A 27,248-nucleotide genomic window follows, 5' to 3' on the forward strand; every position below is an offset into this window, starting at 1 on the left:
TAATTGTTTTGCATTAAATTATACGAAAATCAGTAGCTATGTTCTGGAGAAATTTGAACTATGCACAATTAAAAATGAGTTACAGCTGAAAATTGCCCAAAATTTCAAATTATTCGCCCAAATTTCAAATTATTCTGCCTCAAAATGTGAGAACATATCAAATAAAAAAAGAGCCGCCTGTAAATGTACGCCAATTCTTGTATCGCAAAAAAAATAAAAAGACCAACATTACGCCAACATTATTGCCGAATTAATGTGAGAGTAATTGCAAATCATATATCGTACATTCAACTCTTTCTTTCTTTCATTCTTTCGTAACGTTGGTTTCAAGCGACACTTTAATTTCTGAATCAATAACAAAGCAGCACGTTATTTTTCATCTATAATGTAAATCTTCTGCATCTAATGAACATTTCAAAATGCCTCATAGCGTTACTAAAGGGAGAAAATGATCAATTTGGGATAAAATTGTTATTAATGATAATTTTAGTGCGCAGTTCTGCATCTACTAGTAAACATTGAGATCAGTGTTCCATTCAGAGTATATGGTTCTCTCAGATATGGGAGTTTCGGGAAGTAAACAGCTGCGAGTTTCTTCTGTTGTTCCGAGAGCACTCTCGTCTCTATCGCCCATCTGCCTCTCGCCTATTCGGGACTCCGCGCCTTCCTAATGAGGGCAGGGGGTTGGCAAAGTTTGTTTCTCATGATACTGACCAATGAAATGAAAATGCTACCAGCCAAGGAAAAACTAACATCTCCACGGCGCGAAATAAAAAATATTTTATTTTCTCAGATATATAAGAACGGAACTTCCATTTTTTATTTAAAAAATTGCCTGTAAAATAATAAGTTTTCCATAATTTGTTAACGAGTGTACTTTGAGGTACGACTATGCCATCATGTTCGATACATTCCATAAGAATTTAAGTAAAATGCCAACTAAAGATCGTCTTCTACCAACAACGATGAAATGAAAACCTTCCTGGTAGCTCTCGTAAATGTTGCCTAATTTTGTCTGATTCGCCAACCCCCTCATCGTAGCGAATTTGGTCAACCACAACCGGACCAACTGCGTCTTCCAGGGGCGCCAAAAGAGGGGCGCCCGGAATAGCCGGGAAAAAGCCACCACTCCGGGTAGCATTAACAGTTGTCGAAAACAAGATTTTATCCGGCGTCAGGGAATCCCGTTTTCCATTCCCTACGGGCGAACGTTTACTATCAACTACGGGTGATGTTACGGGACTTAGTTTAAAAGGATTGACCACATGTTCAGAGGGATCAGAAACATTTAAGCCATGATATCCCGGTACAAACTGGGAATCGCTGGGCAGCGGTGTATCATTAGGCGAACGCCTGGTTATCACAGGGTTAAACTCTCGATTTTTAGCCCGAATTTGCTTATGGTATTTGCTATTTGCCATTTTTTGGTATCTTTGAGCAGGCTTTGAATGCATGAACGGGTCGCGTCTGTCTTTGCCAAAAAGGTCTGGAGTATCCGGGAATTGAACACTAGGCGTGTTCGTGCTATTCAAATTTTCAACAAAATCGGCAGAATAACTACGGTTGTTATCTTGACCAACATTGGCGTTAGATCTAACTTTACTTTTGTTGTCAGAAAATACATTTGATTTTTTGTTAGTAGCTTTGTTGTATGAGTTTAGTTTGTTATTACTAGGCTGGTTATAAGTGTTATTAACCTGGAAAGGTTCGAAGGGTAAGTGAACATCATCAACATCTGGGGTAAGAAGAACATTGCTATCGTTAGCACTAGGGTTAGCTACATTCACGCCCGAAGGTCTGTTGTGTCTTTTGTTCAGCAGTCCCCCCGCACTGCTAGGAGGGGAGGGTAGGAGGTCTTTGAGTTTGGGTTCATTAGCGATGTTTGTGGGAGGAGTTGAGGGTTTGTCCGGGTTGACCTTCCTGCGATCTCTAAGACGTTCCATTTTTGTAATCAGAGGAGGCGTGGGGATCAAAGTTTCTCCATTCATGCCTAAATAGAAATCGATTAGTTTTAAAATCGTTCAAAACTCCAGTATTTTTTCGATGTATTAGCAGTTTTTCCTGCAAAAAGATAGGATAAATAGCTCATTTACATAAAATTAGCGTGGAGGTACAAATTTTATACCAAACTGATAGGAAAAATCACGACTGAAACTATTTTAGTGATAATTGCCTTGAAATTTAGTGTTGCGTGCGGTAGACAGTTAGATCAGACATTGTTACACAAAAATAAGAAATGAGCAGGTCAAAATACATCAGATCTCAAACTCTCAATAAAGTTCTTAGATTTTGCATGCAGGTGCAAAAATGTGTGCGGGCAAAAACCTTTTTTAAGCAAACTTGCCCGTCGAATGCCTTCTTCACTGACATTTTTCAAAGTCTGGCGAGGAAACAGTTCCAAAAAATATACAAACCATTAGTGCTCATTAAGTGATATTGGGCATTTGTTGAAGGAGGAACGACAAAACTGGGGCATAGAGACAGATGAGATCAGTTCTTTTGTTTTAGCATCAAGACAGCTCATAAAAAGTCCTTGCAGTCCTGATTTTTACAGATGTTTTAGATTATTAATAATCTATCTGGATAAAAAGAGCACATATTCAATTGGACGAAGTTGGTTGATGTAGTTAGTTGTTGAGGGAGGAGGAATGACAGACCGAGGAATGCGGTGTCTGCGATGAGTCTGTGAGAGGCATCGTAGTCTGGACTGTCTCTCAACACACTCAGTCTCTGCATGAGTATGTCCAACTCACTCTGCTTCAGACCTGCACTCCGCAGAAGCAACCAAACAGAACAGACAGTGTAAAACAGAAACAGACCGATTAATAGAACAGAAGATAATCAGATGAAAAAAAAGAAGAGTTATGGTACATTATGAATCTTGTAAGCTCACAAAAAATTCGTTTAGGGTTAAATAGTCACTGTTGTTGGCCCCGACGATGTGATTAAAATAGTTAAAGAAAATAAGTAGATAAATATTGACAGCCTAATTTGTTCTCTAAAAAAGTGCCTATAAATGTTATCATTGTTCCGACCCCTCTTGAGGGGGGAGGAACTATATACTCACCTGGTGTTTTTGTTGAGACAATTTTGACCGATCGATATATTCATCGTAGAGAGTTGTGAGTGGTATCATTAAAAAGCCCGTCTAGCGTAGAATATGGAATTAAAGATTTTTTAAATTTCTTTTTCTGTGAATACCAGACCTATTTGGGTTATTTTTGTTCAAATTTTCCGGATTTTGGTCAATTTTGCCAAAATATGTAAAAATTGTTATCAATATTACTGTTGATTTGTTTTTAAAGACAAAAAAGTATCGTTGACTATTTTGATTAATTTATTTGGCTAAAATTTCGGCTAAAAAATTCAAAATTTAATCAAAAAATGACTGAAATAAGCAACTTTAATGCACTTTGATTAAACTTGCCGGATTTAGACACCCAAAAACAACTAACACAATGATTGCAAACTACAAGGAGAGCTATTCCTACTTCCACTTCCTTTGACAGTACTCTGGAATTAAAATTTTGCGGTTTTCTCCATGATTATCAAAAACGCAGCATTTATTTTTGATAATTCAACTAAAAAATTATCTGGACCTGAAACAATTGAGTGTTCTTAATGGACGAACAGCAATAGCAAGGCTGGCTTTGGTCCAATTTTGAACTGGTACAACCCAAAAATGATTCGGATTGTAAACAGTCGGTCTTTTTTAAAAAAAAAATTGGCTCTTTTATATGTCCACTGAAGAAAGAACAATTAAAATTAAAGCTCAGTGTTGATAGGTCCAATTGGCTTTATAAGCAGTTAAGGTATGTTCATAACCAAATTAATTTATCTAGTTAAACTACTCGAAAAATTTTGGGGGCTTTGACTTTTTAGAAGTTTGATTTTTCAAAACATTGGCTTATTGAAATTTGCCACTATTATTCTCTTAATTTGGTCAACTTGTAGCTTAGTTTCAGCACTACTGTGTCTGCAAACTTAAGTGTCTTACTGATTTAAAATTTAATCTTTTTTGCGCGTTAAGTTACGGTTTTGTGGCTTTGATACTACTAGATTTGATATTTTTTAAATTTTTCGTCATTGGTCCTTTTTCACGGTTTTTTTCTTGTTTTGTCACATTATCATATCATTGCGAGTTCAATTATTCTATTATTGGCGTTATAAATAAGGCGCAATTGAACATTTTAAAATCTTTAAAGGCATTGATTTTTGTTTTAACGGCTTCGACACCCCGTTCTGGAAGAATTTAATTGAAATTTTTACATTTGTCTTTAACTGTAGTTTTTAATTTGTCTTATTATTTGTATGAAATTTTCTGGATTTTGACAGATCTCCTTGACTTTTTATGGAGGAACAAAGGAGCCTATACTCTGATTTCAGTAGATAGCTGATGGCTTTCATGACTTTGAAAGCAATTGTTTTCAAAATTCAGAAAAAAATACTTTTTAACTTTTGTTCTTTTTGTCTATTTATCACGTAGTCTCCTTTATTACAGGTCACTGAAGAGATTGTTTTCGTCAAGGGAAGGTGAATTTTATTTAAGATTCCGTTTTGAATTTACTGGCTCCGACACAGGTTTTTTTGCAAAAAAATTAACTAATTTTTGATTTTTGTCTAAATTTGACGCCATTTTTATAGACGTAAGACATAATCTGATTAAAAACAGGTCTCAAGCGCTTCCTCTGGATAATAAAAAAACCTATTTAATTGTTTCTTTTTGTTGCTAAAGTCTTTCATGACCTTAAAATTAATAGTTTTCGATAAATACAAATGTATTCATTAATTTTGCCCTTTTTTGTCAACATTTTACCTTGTCTCATTAATTAGAGGTCACATACTACATTTTTGGCATTCAAAGAAGGCGCAATCGAAAATATTTTGAGGGGCAAAATATGCCTTCATGGCTTCGACAGCGTTTTCTCGCAAGTTTTAATTTAAGTTTTGTTTGTAGTCTCTATTTGTTGTTCTTTTTGTAACCGCGTAAAAAAATGAATGAAAACAACTCTTACTACCCTCATATAGAAGCGTATGTGATCAAAAACATGATGGATGTTTTCAATTTCTATCTTATGGTTTTCATTACTTTGAAACTAAATATTTTTTAAAAAAAATTATGCCAACTTCTTAACTTCGCTGTTTTTTTGTTATTTTTGTCTAATTGTTACCGAGCCTTATTAGGGAGTGGTCCCACATATTTTCTAATGAGGTACAAGTTGTTTTGTTTAGTTTCAGTTTTATCTCAAGCTATTTTGACCTTGTTAATAAGTTTTGTTTTTTGGACATAAAGTTTTGGATGTAATTAATGTTTGTTGTTATTGTTGTTTGATTTTATAGTTCGTCTTGATTTCTTTCTTAATAATGGCTGTTCTAATCAATCTAATTCGGCATTTTTCACTTCGCAGTTATCCGCGTTGGAGGCGATCTTTTTCTTCATACACATTTTTTTTAAGAATACTTGAATTTTTGGGGGTTTCTATCTGTTCTTTCTGCCAAAAATGCGGATGGGCGGGGTCGGAACTTAATTGCGAAGGCACATTACCGAGCCTCCTTGTTTATTCTGAAGTTTCATCAGATAAGATAAATATGCTGAACCCAGGCTCTGCATAGCAAGACAAAAAGCTCAGTACTCACACCAATTACTAACTGGTTCAATCGGTTTATACAATTTCCGATTATTTTGCTCTTTTGACTTCGACAGTATTTTTGAGCAGTAACAGTGAGTAAAATAAGACGCAAAGCCCGAAAAAGTAAACATTTCAAATTATTTCTTACCGCACAAGTTATTTTTTCTTAGTCCCCAAATACTATATTCAGGAAATCTCTTGAAACCGGATTAACTGATATACATAAACTATTTTTTCAATTCAACGAACGCAAATGTGATCTATGAAAGAAAAAATCCACACAAAAATCAAAAAATCAGTTACAGGGACGAATATTTTCCGAACGGTTTCCATTTTTTGAAAAAACTACACAATTCTTGAAAACGTAATTTAAATGCAAGAAAAAGCAATTTCAGCAAAATTTCAAGGCTGAGGTTGATCTTGAGGATAATCAATTGGAAAAGAGAAGTAAATTGTCAAATGATCGAATAAAACTAGCGTTCTAGAACAAATATGAACCATGAAGCCACCTCAAAAACTAAACTTCAAGTGAATTTGAATAGCACTTGAAAAACTAAGCTTGTGCTATTCAAATAATCACTTAAAAAAATAAAAATCAAGCGCAAAAAAAGCACTAGAGAAGCGAAATCGAACGAATGTTCTGGAAAAAAACGGGTAGGCGAAAATATTGCATAAAAACGACACATACATATAACTTGAAATATATAATAACTTGAAAGAAAAAGATGCCATGAAGTCTACAAAAGTAACTTTTGGTATGTCAAGTTGAATCTAACAAAAAATTATTTCTTCAAAATCACCTATTTTTTGAAGGCACAAAAACAGTCGCAAGAAAATATTATTCAACGCCAAACATTCCATTTGTCACCAAAGCAATACATACCTAACATCAAACCTAATATAAACCCAATAATCTATCCCGTCAAAATTTTCTGGAACTTTTGAAATTGACAGAATCACAAAAATAAGTATCTTGAGCAATGCCAGAAACTCAAGAAAAGCGTTACAAAGTCTAAGCCATAGCAAAAAAGGAAACTTGTCAAACAGCAGTGTTAGTCTTCAGATATTCAATATTCAGATTGGAAACAGTCTAATTATTCGTTCACGTATCACACACCAATGTATGCGGAATCGGATGCGAGAGGCATAGACTTGGAATCCGGGTGGTCAATCAAGAAGGCCAGATCGTCTTCTCGGATCCCGGCAAGGTCAGAGTTTGGACCTCCTTTGACAAGCAAGCAATTAACGAATTAAAAAAATTTTGACATTCAATCAAATTTCCTAGAAGTTTTCAAATTACAGTTGAAAAGAATACTTTTGAAATTTTGGTACTAAATTTATAAACAAAAATTAAATTAACATTTCAGAAAAAGCGCTTTGAAATTAATTTGTCTAAAATCCATCAAAAAGCGAGAAAGGAGAGAAGTAGAGATCAAAAGTAGTTAGTAGATAAAAAAGTAGAATTCTGAAGCTACCTTGTCTAAGTTTGAGAAGTTCCCTTTCCTGTTGTCTGATCAATTCCCTCTGTTGTACTTCCAACATGTCACTAGACTGGGGTGCATTAGGCCACTCTTGTCTGAAGTTATCTCGAGACCGAGTCAGAGCTGAAAAGAGATATTCACATTTAACCATTACAATACATACTGGGCCCGGGTGTCAGCACGTTTTCAGTGCCAAGTTATGGCAAAAATGCGCAAAAATTTTGTACATGTGCCGACTTCATAAAACTTCAGCGCATTACTTTCAAAAGGTCATCTCTAATTAGAGGCAAATTATAAGTTTAGACTCTCGAGGACATGGGGCTCAGCTGACGAAAAAATTAATTAAGGATCGAAGATTGATGTTCGAACCTCTAAAAGGGTGCAAAAACAGCTGAAAGAACGGTGCAAAAAGTGCTTCAAATAAATGAAAAAAATTGAAATTCCGAAAAATGCGTATTACAACGCATTTCGGCACAACTTCACAATTTTAAGTAAAAAATTATAAGAAAAAGATTTCGTGCTGTAAATTTAGCAAAATCCAGCGCAGTTTTTTACTTAATTTCATAAAATTTCTCAACCTGGTGTACAAAACGGACTGATCCTAGACACATTGTTCTCAATTAAAGGCTAGTGTCGTCACAGAAACATCCACAGTGTGAATAAGAATCTCAATTTTAAACAAAAATTTATATTTAGCAGAACAAATTGACTAAAAATGCAGTGACGTAGTACTGACTCAAAATCTGTAACCAAGAGACTAGAGTGTATAGCTCTACATAAGAGTAGAAAAGTATTCAGCAAATAACAATAGCAAACTCAAAAGAAAATTGATGATTCATACTAATTGAATTAGACGCCATAGTGTTCACGTTAAGCTGAAATTTTTGCCTTGTGTAAGCTGAAGAAAGTTTGAGGAAAGTTAAAAAGGGAGATATAAGTAAAAACCAACTTCAAGAGCTCCCAAGTAGGCGAAGAAATAGCAGCTTTAAATTATTTGAAGGAATATCAAATAGTTTTAGTCAACCTATGCTTTTCAAGCAATGAAACATTGAGGAAGCATAAACCTACGGTCGTATTTAGAATGCATGAACAAATCCAGTGCCGCTTCGTTTGGCTCCTCTTTGAAGATTGGCTTCCAGTTTTCCATTTCTCCACCTCTGGGTTGCCTCTTAACTTTGGTTGGTCCTGTTAGAATCAATTCACCGTTCGCCCCTGTTCCTCCTCCAGCTGGCCTCGCACCACGCACCTAATAAGAAAGAACGGCTGGTTAAAATTTCGTGGAAAAACATTTGGGAATTTTTTCGTTTCCCCCTGTAGAATTTAATTTTCCATATTTATTATTTGTTCAACTTTACAGTTGATCAATGTAAATTGCAATGGATATTACCACCTCTTGTCAGGCTACCAAATTAACAATGTAAAAAGAAACAATAGTTTGTTCACCACCCATGGAAATAAAAAAAATAGTTCAAAAGGGAGGGGGAGGAGGGGGATTTGTTCACTACGGACCATGGTAGTCAGGTTAGTCAGATTATGTTGAATTTTACAAAAAAAAAACAAAATGAATATGTAAAATATCAGATGAAAAATGATGCTCATACGATGCTCTAATAAGCTCATACGAGTCATCACTTTTCAACTGATATTTTACATAAAGCATTTTGGTTTTTCAAAATTGAAAGAGTGGATTTAGCGCAATTTTTAAATTGTAAAAAGGTAGTTGCGAAAAAGGCTGTCTTGAAAGATTATGGCAGAGAAATTCGTTATCGTGTAATGTTCTGGCAGAAATCTTGCAAGATAACCATTCGATTTCGACCCGGGAGGAAAAATGCTCAACACTGAAAACCTCAATACTCAATACGACAATTTTTTTAATGGAACCGAAAATCGACGTTCAAAATAATCGAATTTGCCTTAAGTTTGACGTTATATAATAGCATATAGTAGTCGAAAACAAGCGGTTTAATCACAATATTTAGCATTGAAGAAAGAGATCATTCTTCCCGTAACGATGAAATTGGCTACAATTAATTCTTTATAAAATAGAAAGCAAATCACTTTAAACCGATGAACAATATGCAAAAGAATAAAACTAAATCGGTTAAGATCATGAAATCACGAGTAATAGGGTTGCGACTAAACACAAAATTAATGTTTGTCAGCGCACAATGAACAAAAACCTTACAAGGTCGTGGCGATGTCGCAAAAGCTGATTCATGAACTAAAACCCAAACAAAAATCGCAGATGATTGACCATAAAATCAATCTATTGCGCTAAACATCAGCTTTTCAAAAAGCACCCCAATTTGATAAGTTAAAGTAGAAATTGAAAATTAATAAGTTATTTTATAATCAATTCAATCAAGTAAAAAGTTTATCAAAGTCAATATTTGAGTTGGTTAGTTGAAAGATAACAACTACATATTCGAGCCGGTATTGAGATATTAGCCAATCAGATGTTCCATAACAAAAGTAAGGGTAATAATTTCGTGGCTTCAAACTCATGGGCAAAACTTACTTCCTTCTTCGAGAAACCATAATGGTCTATATCTTCTGGGCCTGTTATGCCCTTTTCGAAAAGGCTGTCAACTCGCTTTCGATCAGGACGAGGTCCCTGCGAGTGGTCGGGGTAATACTGAAACAACGTTGGCTTTAAATATGTGAGTCGACAAATACGCTGGAAGGGGAAGGGCAGGGTGGGGTGGCGATATCACCCCAAACATGTTTAGATGCCACGTGATTGAAAAAAACCTGTAAGCCAGGCAGTATTAATAAAAATTAACCTCTATAACGCACAAATTTATGTCGAACTAAAACACGACATAAACAAGTAAACAGCATAACACCATGATCACATAAATAAACTTCAAAAACTCTAAGATCTATTCGATTTACCCTTACATGTGGTTAGCGTTCGTTAGTGACAGATTCAAATGTTTATAAACAAGTTCAGAGTTAATTTGCTGACAGAGTTTCCAGTTTCGCCACTTTCGAAACTCACGAGATCTTTTCCAGAGAACTGCTCTTCGATTTCCTTCACTTCTTTCTTGCTGAACGAATCGACCCACGGTTGTTCTCGCTTTTCCTTCACTGTACTGCCATTCTGATCGGGTTGAGGCTTCTCGACATTTTGAGTCGCGTTTGTCCACTCTGGTTTCTCTATCATCAATGATGACAACATTGCAGAAGAATCCGGTCCGGGTAAAACTCGCTGACCTTTCGGAGTCATCAAGGAGTCGCGAAATTCTTCGTCTTCTAATTTGGTTCTGATGTATGCGAATCTTGCTGCATCATGATACGGACCGTGACCTCTTAGCTCCTCGAAAACTTCAGGTTTAGATTCAACTGAAACAGTTTTGATTCGGGGTGGCATCTTGTTGTTGATGGGAATCGCAAAGTCTCGCAGTTCTATCGGACGGTTCGGATCGTCTTCGATTATCTCAAAGAAACGGACACTTTTGCGTTTTCTACCTCCGGGAGGTTTTGCGGCATCCGACTCACTTTGAGCGTCCGCGAGGTATCCCATAGCAATGCTATCCGTCCCAACAGTTCCCAAAGTGCCGTCGTTTGGAAGTTGTGACGTATTGAGACCACCGTCATTTCTGTTTACGTTTTCAGGCTGGAAAAGCTCAGTGTCCAAGTTTTCAGGCTCAGCATTAGCAGATGGGTCGGCAAGGTTGTTTTCATTCTCTGGTTCCTGAATTGACACATTAGCATCCATGGTCGGAACAGAACTGGACGTTGACGGATTCCTTTTCAAGATACCACCTCTTCTAGATCCTCCAGCAGTTTGCGTGTTTAGATAATTCCAATTTTCAAAAACATTAGAAGAATCGTGATTGTCTGAATCATTAGCAGCAATTGATTCGTTATGAGTTTCATCGTTTGCATTAACCATTGTGCTGTTTGCTGATTGGTTGGCAGTAGTTAGAGTTGGTCCCTCGCTTACGTCATCAGGAATTGTGGTTACATCATCGGCCATATTTGGCAGGATAGTTGACTTGGTTCCATTCAGGTCTTGTTCGCGTTGATGACCATTTTGTACTAAGTTGTTGTGATCAGAGTTTTCTCCTAAAACCACAGTGGCCTCAGAGACGGTGTTGGCTACGGAAGTTTTTCCATTAACCTGTTTTGGAAGAGGTTTTTCGTTTCTGCTGGCAAAAATTTGGTCAATTTCATTCGGATTCTGAGCAGACTCGTTCTCCTTTTCATCTTGAGGAGTAATTTCCAGTGAGTGAACAGAGGCTGGTGTGTTATCAACATCCGGCAAAGGTTCAGTTTCTAGATCAACTTTTATCTCTCGAGTCAAACTTTCAACTTTTCCCAAAGCGTCCACTGCTTCTGGTTTTTTCTTCTCTACAAAATTGGACTGTGCTCCAGGTGCCGGAATTTGTTTCTCTAAATTCGCAACCCCATTGGGTTCGTCGTCGTCTGATATTCTAGGAGTACTTTGATGTTCGGCATTCGTCAGGGTCTCAGAGTCGGGTCTGTTGACATCTTGAGGATTGAGGAGATCCATGTTAAGTTCAGAATCAGGAGGTCTGATGCTTTCAGGCTGCAAGTTTGAACCAATTGACGCATCGTTTTCGTTTTCTACCCCAGGTAAAGTTGTTTTCGTGGTTTTCGGGCTCAAATCGAACTCTTCCAGAATGTGGGGCATCATTTCGCTGTCTACGGGAACCGCGGTCGGAGGCAAACTCCTGCTGCGCGTGAACAAACGTCGTCTAGAACCCTGGGAACTAAGACCCCTTCTCGGGGTCGTTGACCTTTGAGGTGTTGACACTGGGTTGTTGATGGAAAAGACTGGGGCGGTCTGGTTACTGGAAGAGTTCTGAGCGTTTTTTGGACGACCATTAGAAGTAGACGCACGCAGTGGTTGTCCGGCTGGGTTTGACGGTGCTAGTTTATTCGATACAGCGCCGTCTATGCTGCTGGATGTTGACTCAGTTTGATATCTAATGGGTTGAAAAGTCTGCAATTTAGCAGGAACAAACAAAGCAACATCCCTCCACACAATAGGTCAATAATTTCATCATCAAATCAAGGGAACAAATATTTTTATTCTATCTCCAATTTTTGACCTACAGGGACGACTTTCGAAGAACAAATTATTGTGAAGCGATGCGCTTGTTTGTATAGTCGAGAGGTCCAAAATTGCCCGGGTCGAAACTGGAATTTTTTTTACAGAACATTAACTGATCAGCACGACAGTATTTATGAAAGAATATTCCGTTCTTTATCTAAAAGAATACATTCGTAACTTTTTAGCAGTCTGATACATCCATTCAAATTAAAACTGAATTCAGCCACCTTTATTCCAATATATCAGAAACATAAATTTATTGTCAAGATAATTTCAACCCAGGCAATTATCGACACTTTAAATCCCTAACGGTGGCTTAATTGGCGGCAAATGGGTGGATTTCTGGTCAATCGGAAAGTGCCTTCCACCCGTGTTTGCACTCTTCTCGTGTCGCTCCGTCACTAACTCTCGGCGGAATAATTCCGCATCAATTGAGGTCAAATCCAAAGGGTACTGAATAGGTGCACCGGCTACATTGTGGGGTACAATACCCCAGGGATAAAATGGACCCTAAATTAATTGAGGTGAAAAAGACAATTCATATCCGTATGCATACATATACCTGACCCCATGATTACAACTGATTCCTCCCCCCCCCCCCCCCCCCCCCCAATTAGTATTAGACCATCTATTAGAGTAAATTTTTAATAGCGGATCATTTTAGGCAGAGTAAATGATTACCATTTATAATGGAAACACCAATATTGGTCTGCACTCATTCAACTACCCATCCTTTCCAAAAAAAATTAAGAGAGTTGAATTCTAAAAACGCATACAAATGTGTGAAGAGATATTTACGAAACCAGAGATGAACGAAATAATGGCTAGCTTTCAATACAATTACTTGTGCCTCTTCTTCACTTAATCGAACAACTCCAACTACCATTAACAGTTGGTGGAACGACCTCGAACTAAGTGCTGATATTTGCATATATCTGAAATGAACTCGGGACGCCGTGCGATGTAAAATTTCGCACTTAAACTTTGGAATAGCAATAGATAGGACTTAGAAATTGAGTTGAGCAGTACACTTAAAAAACTTTTAAAAAGCGAAGCAGTCGTTCAACTACTGGTGGCATAATATACTGTCGGTAGACCGAGTTTCTTGTTTCAGCCAGCGGATACGGGTTCTAGCCTACAAATCCCCAAATCTAATCGACTGGGAAAACAGAATCTTGGAATGCAACTATATTATTATCCAGTTTTTAGTCTCTCCCTCATATTATTTATTCTCTTTCCAGCACTTTTAGAAATAATTATACTGCATTCTGATTGGTTAAAAAATATACTACTTTATATCAATTTAAATACATATCAATTATGAATTTTATAAGCATCAAAGGAGAATTAGGATTCGGTGAATCAGAGATTCGTCATACTGGCCAGCTTTTTTTTCCTTTTAGCACGGCGATTTTATTGTGAAACAGATATTGCTAAATCAGAAAGCATCTTTCAGCTGTGAATAATGTAGTATGGTTGCAGCTCCTTTTCTTACAAAATGAAAACAATTTTTTGTCTTTTTTTCCACTTATATGTTTTCTGTATTTTTTTTGTTATTTTTCTGCCTTTTCGGGCACCCAATACAAGTTAAATGAATTGAAATCAATTTAGATACAGAACAATGAAACATAATGCACAAGATATTTACATCAGAACAACTCTATATTAGCAACACTGCTATAATCAACAAGCAAGCATAAAATTGCTGAGAGCATCTATCCATAAAGTAGCGGATGTTTAATACTTGTGCTGCACATAAAAGTTTATGAAGATAACGTAATCAGTTTATGCTATGCTACTGTGTAACAATGGTTACCTCGCACAAATTTTGCATTTACAAATGAATTGTTTTTCTTTTAAGCCACGAGTTTTCCAAAGCCCAACACACAGCCATACAAAATTTACATGTGAGCGTTTTAAAAATTTAAAATCATGCGGGTGGTGCACTCGCCTCTGTTGGAGTACACTTCAGTTCGCTCGGGCAGAGCTGGTAGAATTGTGGGGTAGAATGATCTTGGAGGAGCTTCTGGTGCTGCGCTTAGCAATGGTTGAGCGTAAATGTGTTCTGGTGGTTCAAATCTGATGATACCACTCTCGTGAATTGGGACCACTATCGAACATTTGTGAATAATGTGCTCGGGGTGTTGCTGTAAATAACGGTAGTCCTCGGTACTGACTGCTGAGACTGGCTTAGTTTTATTCGTTTTTCCCCGACTTTCAGTCTAAATGGAAAACGCCTGTTAACTTTAATGAAACGATGCTGTAAGTATACATAGCCGAAATGAAGCAGCTGAGATATGCAGAATGAGGTAACACCGAGTCCAATCGAAGTCTTCCAATCAATAAAGGAAGAGAAACGGTGGTTAAGATGTGGCTTGAGTTCCCTCATTTTAAAAACGATTGGTTTCGCAAGCTCGTCTAATTTTTGCTGATTTCGTCTGTAATTCGTTGGGATTTTTGCGAGGTCCAGCTGAAACTCTTCTAACAAAGTTTCCTGGGCCTGACCCAAGTCATTACTGTTTGGGAGCTCTGGCAACGGCGGCAATTGCTGAAATAACTTGCCCAATGGTGGTGATAGCTCGATATTGAGCCTTACTGCACCTATCGTTTTACAGGAGGCGAAATCCGATTTGATGAAAATGTTGTTTCCTTCGAGTTCATTTCCATATTTTAATGTTCTTACGCACGCACTGCATCCCTGGTGATGTTAAACATCAGCCAAGCCTGTTGAGTTGGAAGGCCTCTCCGTCATCAGGAAATCTGGATTTGCACTTGTGATTAGCCAGCGACCATATCCAAGATTTTCGGCCTTCTCCTTTCGAGGCAATTTGATGCTTTTCACCCTACAGTTTTCCAAGGCTTCGTACTCGTCTTGAAAGAGAAGGGTAGCAATGCATGAATCCTTATTTTTTTGCAAAGAGAAACCATTTTGGCAGACGCTGTAGCTAACTGATCCAATACAGTTCTCAAGATCTCTCGGAGTCAGTATCGCAGCGAAGTGACGGTTCTCAGTAACTGCAATATATTCGCTCTCAATTTCCCAGCGTATGGCGTGGCTGCCATTTGTGGGCATTGGAATCGTTTTCGCATTGTAAACATTCAGCACTGTAGATTTCGTCGCCATAGGTATCGCTAACGTAAAAATGATCCCGATTTCATTACTCAATACGCTTTTAGGCAGCGGAATTTCGTAATATGATAAAACTTTAGAAATCGGTATAGCCAACGAGAGCATATCCGTGGAGTGCAATTGTTGTCTTCCGATGGCTTCAAGAACTTCGGTAAGCTGTTCTTTTGGGAAGAGTGCCATTGGGAGAAATCCGTTCGCCATACGACCCAAGTTCTGGAACAGGTTTGACTGAAATGTGTACAATGCTACGCGAAAACTCTTCGCAATAGTGTGTAGTGTGCTCAGAATGCCTTGTAGAGATATTAAGTTGTGGTTCAGCGACGTTCTCGTATAGAAGTACTGATGGCAGTTTCTATATTTGTGGATATTTGCATTGAAAATTTTCATTTGCTCTTCTATTTGCTTGTTATTATCGTTCTGAATATTCGTAATCTCGTCTTGTTGTCGTCGCAGATGTGTCAGTGTCGAAGCTAACACGAACAGTCTTTGATTGTTTCTATCTTGGACTTGCGACCAACGCTTCTGCATTTTATTCACGTGGTCGACCGTTTGTAGAAGGGCCTGTTTGTTCAGATTACTGTCTCCTGCAGAGCATGAACCCAGGATTGATGTCAGCGCACATGACAAGGTTGAGCCACTACTAAGTCCGAGGCCGAACAGACCTGCCCCTGCAGCGAAAGTAATTGGCGCTACTCGTGTTGCCCTGTCAAATGAAGTACGTTTTGTATCTGCTGGGGTCAAAAGTGTTTGCGCGGACTTGATGAGCTCTGATAAGTCCCTCTTTGCCAGTTGCAGCTCGTATCGGGTTTGTTTGAGTGTCCACTCAATTGTCAGGTTGCTTTTGCTCATTCTTGTGAAATTGAGTTGACATAAATTTGTATCAACTTTCCACAGGTCGTCAAGTGTGGCGGCGACTTTATCCAGGTAGTTTTGCAACGAAGCATTAAGAGAAGGAAAGGGCAGAACAAACTCCGCGTTGATATAGCGCTCCGCTAGGAGAATTTTCCTGTCAAAGTTGAATAGGATTCCTCGTTGGGAGTCTCTAAGGGCAGCGATGCTGGTCATCAGGTGCGTAAAGGCAATGAGTTTCATCGTTTTGGTTTTTTCCAATTCACAGAGGTCGGAAAGTTGAGGACTGTGTGGGGTTATAGTATTTATAATCGCTCCATCAATATGTGATTTCTGTTGAAATTACTGGCTGGATTGTTGAAAGTAACATTCAGAGTTTTTGTACTATTGTTAAACCTCCGGAATGTTGGGTAGAGTTCATCCATTATATGTACAAAATATCCTCTCGAGCGGTCACCAAAATTAACTATTATGGCTGCACCAGATGGGACCAGTTGGACTCGTGACAATGCTCCAACTCGATCATTTATTTCTAGGCGCATTTTTCTTTTAATGGAGGTGCATGTAGGGAGGCATAGACATCGAGTCGATTTGTAACGTTTCCCTAGAACGGTCTAGTAAATCTTTCATGTAATTGAAGCTGTATTTGTGTGTCCAGAAAATAAGAATGCTGGGCTCGAAATCCTTCTCGAGGTTAATCAAAATGAAATTCTTTGAATCCGGGTAGAAAAAATGTTTAATCTCATAAATCTCGCTTTCGAATTTAAGTTCAAGTTGAAAAAATTCTGCGTTTTGCATCGTTAATCCTTGCTGAGAATGGACGGAAAATAAGGAATGCTTCAAGCTAATAATAATCAACTTCGCTTTTTCTTTGTGCTTTTGCGTGTGAAAGAATTTTGAAATCAAAGTTCTGATGAAAAATAACAATTAAGCAATCGTTTATTTACTCGAATTTATTTTTGTCTGTCTAGTAGAGTACTCAAACTTCTCAATCGAATTTTTGTGTAGGAATAAGCGTGCTGTTGCGTATTCAGGGGATTCAATCGGGGCACAAAATTCAGATTGTTTATATTGTTTTTTCTTAATCCGCTTAAGCGGAAAGTATGGCAGGTGTTCGTAATTACCAGCGCTAGGTAAAATTTCCAAGTTTTGCAATGGTTGTTCTTGTGTTGTCGCAACGGTATCGCGGTTTGCTTTGTTTACGGTTGCTGACGTAGATGCAGGTGTAACAACGTAAACAAAAGAATTTTGTTTTATTTGGTAGCACCTGCGTATGTACTTAAGCTGATTATTGGAATTCTCGACCTCACAAACGTTCCGCTTTAGTTATTAAAAAAGGATTAAATTGCAGCAGGTGGTGCCGTATTTTGTTGGTTGCTGGGACAAACAATGACGTGGAAGAAATCACGCGGTTTAAAAATGGGTTGTTTTGACAACAGTTGCTATCATATTAGAAAGTACGTCACCGAGCATGAAAAATGAAGTATTTAGGGGAAATTAATTTGAAAACCAGCTATTAAAGAATAAAAGGTCACATTATTCTTTGATATGGTATTTCCAGCAAATCAAGATGAATGAGTTTGCCAAATTTGATACTGGACTTTAGAATTAAAATTTGGTCAAGACTTTCAAGGGAAAGTAACAGTATGAATCGTTCCTCAAAGTCGGGTGTAACTATTAAGATGTAAAGTAAAAGATCCTCGGAATAGAAAGATGTTAAGATTTGAAGTGAATTCTGTTCAGTAAAGGCCAAAACAAATTTATTTGCATGAAATTGTGTAAAAAAGGGTAATTCTGAGCAAAGAGATATCATAAAGTCCACGTACTGATCGTTCATAATGATGTCTATAAACACAGAAGTAGTTTTTTTTTGTTTTCTTTTAAATGTTTCTTTCCGTTTTTGTTCCCCTGCCTTCTTCGCTTGTTTTCAGTTTTTTTTTTCTTTCTGTTTTTTCTTTTTTTCTTTTTTTTTCTGGCCGGTGTTGCCCCCGTTGCATCGCAACGGTGTTGTTGTTGAGGATTGTGTGGTGCAAGTTAGGATCGTACCGGACGCCTAGCCGGTTTGCTTTCTAAGTATAAGCAATAGGGGTAAATTTATGCCCAAATTTTTTTGAGGTCAAAAAACTTAGCAATTTTCAAGTGGACTAACCGAGTGCATTTACAGATTGAAAATGGAAAACTGTAATGAAATTGTGAAAGATGATGGTATTCAAATGTTTTGTTGCAAAGATGCTACTTATTTCATGGAAAGGGGGGTCTTTTTATCGCAAGTTCCTGGACGTGCAACTGAGTGTCCAGTTCTAGAAGTAGAAAATTTAGTTGTGAAAGGCAGCAGCCAGCAGTGTGATCTGTGGTTCGGGCTGTTCATTGGGCTTGCTGTTTGTAATGTCTGTGTGTTGACTATTGTTTTGTACAAGAAGGCGAAGAAGTGTTGGAATCAATTGAAAGCTCCAAAGGAATAAGCTTAGAAATGCTTAGAATACTGTTTTGTTGCCTTTTAGCAAAGCAACTTTGGTTACTGTGACTGACTCTTTGTGACTTGTTTTTTATTTAGAGTGGCTTAAACTTTACACTTTACTTGTACTCTACTTGAATTTTCTCTTTGTTTTAGTACAACTTGTCAATTGAATTCGGGCTTTCCTTTTTTTTCTGAGTGAATATGAGTTAACTAAATAAACTTTGCGCTTTTGTTATATATCTTCAAACGAACTGAAGACAATTTTGAATTATTTCAGATTGTATGGTTTACACAATAAGGTACCGCATGGTCTTGTGGTAACAGGCGGACAATCAACAGAAAGTGTAGCAATTTCTACAAGAGCACGTGAGTAAAGAAAAAATAAAATACGTTTTTATCAAAGACAAATGCTATGTTCAGTTTGGGAAGGGACTCTGTTTTATGTCGGGAGTTCAATTGGATTTAAATGTTTTATTGTAGTTAAGGTGTTCATTGGCGATTACAAAAATAACAATTACTTCAGTTTTCGGGCAAAAAGAAATGATTTAAATCAAATTCGGGTGTTGACTTTATTATTATAATAAATTTGTTTGCAAAAAATCTGTTTTATGTATTGTATATTTAGTAATGGAATTCAATCTCTACATGAATATAATGAGCCAGCTAGAGGACAGAAATCTGAAGAACCGCGAAGCGCTTGATTCAAGCGCATTGCGTAAAATTTTCTTAGGACGTCTCAGAAAGTTTAAATTAATAAACGGTGCTCTACATTACGAAAACGCTCTGGTTCCTCTGAATTCAGAGTTTGAGCGTGCAATTGAAGAATTGCACGAGCCGGGTGATGGAAGTCATTGTACTTCCATGAAAGCGCTTATAAATGCGCTCCGGAGAAGCGGCATCAGGCTGCCCAGAGCTTGGGGTGGTCTTGTAATTGCGGTTGAAAGGTAAAACACACGTAGAAGTAATCTCGTTTTAGATTTTCTGAAATTAATTTTCTTTTGTAGCTATATACATCACTATGTACCCTGTTTTCTGGCGAAGAACCAGAATTGCTGGCCCAAGTGTACGGGTATACCAGCTCAGTTGCGGAAAGATCTCTGCAAGTCTTTGGGCTACCAGTTCTGGCGCTGCTCTGTAGAAGAGCAGAGATATCGTGTCACACTGGGAGTGCCAGAACGGCAGAATATCAGATTGAAGAATGCAGAAGGAAAGGGGGAGTGTCTAGTCTCATCCCTCTTCTTTCATTTGACTGGTTATAAATCAAGTAAAGTAGTTTTCTATCTACAGTTTGCTTCCCTCACTTAGTTCATAACTCATTTAAATAATTTTAAAACTCACTTATTTATGTAGACAGAAAGCGAAAGGACCGTAGTTGCGAGAAGCTACGGTTAGTAATTGGCTCAGTAATGAAAACGGACAAAATCCAAAAGTACTGCATTCAGACAATGAAGCAGAGCGTCAATGCTTTTCTCGTTCACGAGGAAATGAAAGGCAGGATATATGGACTGACTGAGCAATGGGTAAAAACAGTTGCCTTAGTGTACTACTAAATCTAATTTCTGAAGATGTTCTCACATGATTAGTGCATTGCTTAGTATTTGGGCGCTGCCGTTGCTCTTGGGGTAGACGTAATTGTCTACTGGCAGTATCCTGAAGGTGGAGCTTGGGTGCACTATCCGCACAAGGAAGGTTCAAAATATGGACCTGCCTTCGTTCTGCACGTTGTGTGGCAGAAATTAAAGAAACGGATTGCCCAGCATTGTGAGCCGCTGCTTGAACTGCCCCTTGATGGGTTAGCAGCTATTCTGAAAGGCTCAATTGTTTCAACTAGAAAAATTATGAGTATTTTTGTCTGCTAAAGTTGATTAACACTTACTCTTGTTCAGAGATGACGCAACGTATCTGGGTCCAGGATGCTTAATGGAGTGCGAGGAGCCTCTAAGGAAGGTTCAAAGGCGGAAGTGATGCCAAAGACTGGAAAAGTTATGGTGAAATAGCCATCTTTTTGTTGTTTTTCACCATATTTCGTTAAGGAATGTTACATTTTCAGTATGATTCTCAGTATAAAACATACTTAATGTCAATTATTTCGATAGGAAAACATAAAGTAACAACCGGATGACGGTCTAAAGGCCTGGTGATTGAGCTTCAACCTAGTGTTGAAGATGGAACTTGGTTTGATTGGTCAGAAACTTACAGGTAGTAGTGGGGGAATCGAAGTGTCGCACAGAAAGTATCCCAAAAAAAAGTTGGTGCAAATTTCAAACTAATTGCTTCTGCAGTTAGTACTAGTAAATGTAGTATCCATTTGTCAAATCCAGGTTCTTCGGTTAAGTGGTTGAGGAGTTATATCGATTTTCGTAATGGCGTTCGGGTGTCACAGACGGAACCTATGTTTAGTTTTATATTTAGTTTTTCTAAATTTTGCTTGTTCGTACTGGCGTCTAAGGGTTGACATAGTAAGGTAGTTTTGCAATCGTTCTTGCTAGACCTGGGGTTGTATTTGCACGGCAAAACTTTAATTTTTTCCCAATATATGTGCTGTTTTATTGATGTTGTTTTGTGGCAATTTTTTTTTCTATGTCCCTTCTTGGTCAATTTTCAGACTTTTGGTCTTCGATAGCTGGTCTAAGGTTTCAATATACGGTTGTCTTGCTCTGAAATGACTTTTAAGCTACTTCAAGCTTACATGAGGAACCTTTAAATTTCTATTTGGATTTATTTCAGTTGATTTTATGACGATATTTTTCTCTATGTTTTTTTTCATGTTTGCCTTGAGTGTTTAAGTTCAATAATACTTTCACTACGCAAATCTCAAGCAGTGCTGCTTGTATGAGAGAACAGTGAACATTGGTTGACAGATTTCAATGAGGTAGTTGTAATAACCTTAGATCTAATGGTTAAAATAATGGTCTTGACTCCTGCTTCGAGTTATTAGTAAAGCATTATCAGCGTGTTCTGGCAGATAGTCTTGTTTAAATTCAATAGTTTCAATAGATTGTTGTTCAACAGCTAGGAGTGATCAGTTCCGTGCGTTCTTGAACAGTTTAAGCATGCATGAGTGTCAATCATAGGTTATTTTTTTGTTGAAACATTTAATTATATTTGAGTTAGATTTTTAAAGCATTCCGGAATGTTCGTTTGCGAAGGTTTGAAATAATCTTGCTGAAAGCATTAACCTTGCAGACCTGTGTTACGAGGTACAAATTTTTTATGTGTTTGTCAAGTGTAGATCTGAAAGCATTGAGCAGGTCGGAATGATGTCCAGGTAAAAAAAAACCCGAAACAGTAGTGACATTGTACTTTCAGTGAAATTTTTGCTGAAGCAGTGCACGGTTTTTTTTACGACGGTATCCCTGATACCATTTGTCTGCAGAAGGTAACCTGTGCTTCAGTTGCTGGTAAATTCATCTGATTTGTTGCTTTACTATTCTCGGTCAGGTGTCCTAGGACCCAAAGTTAAGAAACTTTCAACCTCACCGTCGCTATTCTGTTGTCTCACAACTTGCATTTCTAAGTTATTCCAGTTTGTGCTTAATCTATGTCTTCGACGTAACGTGTTGGCCGTCGGTGTAGTCATATCTGATCTCTCTGCGTCAGTTGTTTGTCGATTCTGCTGTTCTCGTCGTGTAGGGAGAGGAGTAGAGTGACTCAGATATCCAGCATTGGGCGTTGGTTGCGCAGTAATTGTTCGTATGGGTGTACTGATTTCCACTTCATCTGACGAGGGTTGAGCGATCTGCTGCGTTTGCATTAGTAGGTAGTTATGTAATTGTGGAAAAAATGCAGTGTCCAGTACTTCATCATCGTGTGGCTCAGGTGTGTGTGGTGAAAAGGAGATTGTAGAACTCTCACCTTCGTCTGCAAATGAAAGGTCCAACGCAATTGGTTCATCATCAATAAACAGGTCACTGGTCATGTCAGATTCTCTAAGTTCATCCATGTCATTATCTGTAGTGAGAACTGTCGTTCTATCTAAAGAACCTGTTTCAACGTCACTTCGGTCTTCTTGATTTTGTAAGCATGCGTCATAACTGCTATCGTTGGTCTCCATTCCGATATCACTATTTTCTACGTCGCCTTCGTCGCGTTCTTCCTCGTTTGGGACAGAGTAGAATTCAATTCGGCTTTCTGCTTCCTTGGTTTCACTTTTCAATGAAATTGTTTGTAAAGGTCTTGCGTTTAGCTGTTCTGAGCATTGTGTTCGGACGGCGGTCATTCGATCAGCTTTTCTGAAATTGTATCGGGGATGGATGCGTTCTTTCTGTCGGCTACATGCTGCTTCAATGTGAGGGGGCACTTCTATATAGTCGGCGGAGAGTCCAACTTGAGTTGGCGTAGGTAATGTGTGCCCCACAACGGTGAATGCTTCGTCATCCTCGTTCATTGGTCGTTCATTGGATTGGGTTTCAGGTAGAGGTATCGTTATGGTGGTATTGTTACTCTCTTTGATTGAAACTTTTGGGTGATGGGTTTTGATATTTTCATTTTGGTCGTTGTCTAACATTTTTTCAAGAATTTCGTCGAATAACATCGGTTCCTGTTGTGTTTCGTCAATGGTTGGATCTGGAACAAATTCGGCTGGATCTATGCTTTCCAAGTCTTGAACGTCGTACTTTGGTTTGATGGGTCGTAATCGAATGCGGTGTACACATTGTGTGAATTTGGTGTTAGTTTTTCTCACGATGTAATTATTGTTTGTAATTCTCACTTCAACGCGGTACAATGGTAGCCACTTTGTTTTTTGCTTTTCAAAGCTCTGATTAGGCTTTGTAATTTTTGGGTCAAGAAGCAGACAATATGAATGAACCTCTAATGGAGTTGCTGCACATTTTCTATCGTAGTACGCTTTATATTTCTGATAAGATCTCACAACGTTTTCGCGTGCTGAGCTGAAAAGTTCAGACATTTTTGAGTGGAGTGTGGTTATATAGTGCTAATTGTTTGATGGTAAGCTCTTGGTTGAAGTTTGGAATCGTAGGTCGATTGGTGTAATGGGCTTTCGTCCATGAAAGAGAAGAGATGGTGTACACTGAATAGCAGAGTGATATGACGTGTTATGCACAAAACAACCGATGTCAACATATTTGTTCCAGTCAGACGACCATTCATTTTCATTGACTTTGAGCACCCTTTTTAAGGCTGCATGGCTTCGTTCTAGTAATCCAATAGTTTGAGCGTGTTTCAAAGTTGCGTGTTTGAGTCTTACTTGGAGTAGTTGTGCTAGTTCTGCCAATAGATTGCTCGTAAAAGCTGTCCCCAGATCAGAAAGAATGACTTTGGGCAAATAGGAATGTCGCATGAATATTGAGACTAAAGCTTTTGCAGTAGTTTCTGCCCCTTGGTTAGTCATTGGTATAGCAAATAGGTATCGACTGAAGACGTCGATTGCAGTTAATATATATTTAAAGTTGTGAGAAGTGGGCAACTGTCCCACAATGTCGATTTGTAACATGTCCGAGGGAAAATTTTGTTCAGATGCAACTGGTTGCAGTGGTGGAGTAATTGTTTCGATCTTCACTGACTTTGCCTGTAAGCATGTTAAGCAGTTTTTAATGTAGTCAACAATAAATTCATGATAGCCTGGAAAGTAAAATTTGAGTCGAAAATCCTGAAGAGTTTTTGCAATTCCGTTGTGGCTTCTAAATTTTGTATTGTTCGAGGTAACCATTGTTACACAGTAGCATAGCATAAACTGATTACGTTATCTTCATAAACTTTTATGTGCAGCACAAGTATTAAACAACCGCTACTTTATGGATAGATGCTCTCAGCAATTTTATGCTTGCTTGTTGATTATAGCAGTGTTGCTAATATAGAGTTGTTCTAATGTAAATATCTTGTGCATTATGTTTCATTGTTCTGTATCTAAATAGATTTCAATTCATTTAACTTGCATTGGGTGCCCGAAAAGGCAGAAAAATAACAAAAAAATACAGAAAACATATAAGTGGAAAAAAAGACAAAAAATTGTTTTCATTTTGTAAGAAAAGGAGCTGCAACCATACTACATTATTCACAGCTGAAAGATGCTTTCTGATTTAGCAATATCTGTTTCACAATAAAATCGCCGTGCTAAAAGAAAAAAAAGCTGGCCAGTATGACGAATCTCTGATTCACCGAATCCTAATTCTCCTTTGATGCTTATAAAATTCATAATTGATATGTATTTAAATTGATATAAAGTAGTATATTTTTTAACCAATCAGAATGCAGTAAAATTATTTCTAAAAGTGCTGGAAAGAGAATAAATAATATGAGGGAGAGACTAAAAACTGGATAATAATATAGTTGCATTCCAAGATTCTGTTTTCCTAGTCGATTAGATTTGGGGATTTGTAGGCTAGAACCCGTATCCGCTGGCTGAAACAAGAAACTCGGTCTACCGACAGTATACATAATAAGCAGAACAGTCAGCCCAGGAGTGTTCAAGTCAATGTATATTCATCACGTGTTCTCAAGTGGCTCTCAGACTTCCAGTCCTCATAACAGTTCTACGCTTATTGCTCCGATTCCACTTGAGGGGGGGGGGGGGGAACTATATAATCGAGTGGGTTTTTTTGTTCAGTCAATTTTGACCGATCGATATATTCATCATAGAGTTGGGAGTGGTATCATTGAAAAGCCCGCGTAGAATATGGAATAAAAAAGATTTTTTAAAATTTCGTGTTATAGAGCGAGAAATCGTGGTTCAAATATTTGAGAATATTAGACCGATTTGCGTTATTTTCCGGAATTTGTGCCTAAAATTTTGTAAATTTTGCTTAAATATGTAAAAATGGTTAACAATAGTACTGTTGATTCAATTTTCAAAGACAAAAACGTATTGTTGACTATTTTTATTTAATTTATTTGGACAAAACTTCAGCCTTTTTCGTCAAATAATGCCTAAAATAATCCTCTTTAAACAACTTTAATTAAATTTGCCGGATGTACACACCCAAAAACAACCAACACAATGATTTTGCAAACTACAAGGAGAGCTATTCCTACTTCCACTTCCATTGAGAGTATTCTGGAATTAAAGTTTTAACGTTTTTTGCTAACTTTACTCTATGATTATCAAAAACGCAGCATTTATTTTTGATATTTTAACTCACAAAGTATCTGAATCTAAAACACTTGAAACAATTGAGTGTTCATAATGGACGAACAGCAATCTCAAGGCTGGTTTTGGTCCAATTTTGGACTGTTACAATGCAAAACTGTTACAATGGAAAAAAAATTCGATCTTTTTTATATTAATTAAAGAATAGAACAATTCAAATGAAAGCTCACTGTTGGCAGGTCCAAATAATTTTCTAAGCAGTTCCAAATTAATGTATCTAGTTTCTGTACTCGAAATGTTATGGTCGTTTCGACTTTTAAAAATGTTTGATTTTTAATTAAACAATGGCTTATTGAACTTTGCCACTATTTTTCTCTTAATTTGATCAACTTGTAGCTTAGTGTCAGCAAAGAAAAAAAGCTTCTTCTTCCTCTTCTTTCAACTGAGTTAAAATTTAACCTTTTTTGCGGTTCTACGCGTTAAGTTATGGTTCTCTAGCTTTGATACTGCCAGATTTCACACTTTTTTTTTATTTTTAGGCATTTGCCCATTCTTCACGCCATTGCCTCGTTTTCTTTTCAAATTATCAAATTATTGACAGCTGAAATGACACACTACTGGCGTTCAATACAAGGCACAATTGAACATGTCAAAATCTTTAAAGGTACAGATTATGGTTTTAACGGCTTCGACACCATATTCTCGAAGAATTTAATAAAGTTTTTTTTTTACTTTTGTCTGTAACTATCGTTTTCACTTTGTCTATTAGTCGTATGAAAGTTCCTGAAGAGCAAACGGTCCCATTGGTTTTTTTACGGAGAATTAGATGCGCCTACATTCTGATTCGAGTAGATTGCTGATGGCTTTCATGATTTTGAAAACAATTGTTTTCGAAAAATACAAAAGTATTTCTTAATTTTTAAGCCTTTTTCTATTTTTTAAAAACTTTTCACCTAGTTTCATTATTGGGAGGACACATGACACATTATTGGCATTCGAGGACGGCGCAACCGAAATTATTTTGAGGGGGAAAACATGGCTTTACGAATTGTTCAAGTTTCAATTGAGTTTTTGTTTGTTGTCTCTATTTGGTATCCTTTTTGTAACCACATAAAAAATTGCAAAGACAGGTCTTAATGCCATCCTATATAGGCATCGTTGATAATAAAATAATTGGATGATTTCTGCTGATAACCAATGGTTTTCATTACTTTGAAATTAATTGTTAAAAACATAGGCGAATTTATTAACTTTGCTGTTTTGTCTAATTGTAACAGAGCCTTATTATGGACTGGTCCCATATCTTTTCTAGTAAAGTACAAGTTATTTTGTTCCGTTCAGTTTTATCTGACGCTATCTTGACACTGTTAATAATTTTTTTTTAATAAAAAAAGGAAAAAAAGTTTTGGATGTAATTAATGTGTGTTGTTGTTGTTTGATTTTGTTGTTCGTATTGCCTCGCTTTCTTAAAAATGACATATCTCATCAATCTAGTGAGGCTTTTTTCACTCCACTGAAGTATTTGCGTTGGAGGCAGTATTTTTGTTCATTCTCAAATTTTTTGAAAAA

The 27,248-nt window shown here is 37.3% G+C and overlaps 2 protein-coding genes across 2 annotated transcripts in view; both read right to left on the reverse strand.

Moving 5' to 3' along the window:
* The window catches only part of LOC142344307 (uncharacterized), a 106,958-nt gene that overhangs the window by 6,752 nt on the left and 72,958 nt on the right, over positions 1-27,248 (reverse strand). The window contains exons 30-35 of the mRNA XM_075395895.1: positions 12,505-12,704; positions 10,113-12,066; positions 8,180-8,357; positions 7,106-7,234; positions 6,748-6,855; positions 1,698-1,990 (exon numbers count right to left, since the gene is read on the reverse strand). Of these exons, the coding sequence (XP_075252010.1) occupies positions 1,698-1,990; positions 6,748-6,855; positions 7,106-7,234; positions 8,180-8,357; positions 10,113-12,066; positions 12,505-12,704 (2,862 nt within the window). The remainder of the gene's footprint in view (positions 1-1,697; positions 1,991-6,747; positions 6,856-7,105; positions 7,235-8,179; positions 8,358-10,112; positions 12,067-12,504; positions 12,705-27,248) is intronic.
* Positions 393-1,691, reverse strand: LOC142344365 (uncharacterized). Its single transcript, XM_075395957.1, has 2 exons — positions 1,029-1,691; positions 393-667 (listed from the first exon to the last, which is right to left on the reverse strand). Exons 1-2 carry the CDS (start codon positions 1,452-1,454, stop codon positions 509-511), a joined length of 585 nt encoding a protein of 194 aa, XP_075252072.1. The 5' UTR covers positions 1,455-1,691; the 3' UTR covers positions 393-508.

This window comes from Convolutriloba macropyga, chromosome 8, assembly GCF_964194025.1.
Source record: "Convolutriloba macropyga chromosome 8, txConMacr16.3, whole genome shotgun sequence".
NCBI classification, from domain to species: Eukaryota; Metazoa; Xenacoelomorpha; order Acoela; family Convolutidae; genus Convolutriloba; species Convolutriloba macropyga.

Coding starts and splice junctions, on each gene's coding strand:
- LOC142344365 (XM_075395957.1), bottom strand. CDS start 1,454: ATGCATTCAAAGCCTGCTCAAAGATACCAAAAAATGGCAAATAGCAAA. Junction 668..1,028: donor AAATTCGCTACGATGAGGGG/GTTGGCGAATCA, acceptor TGCCCTCATTAG/GAAGGCGCGGAGTCCCGAAT.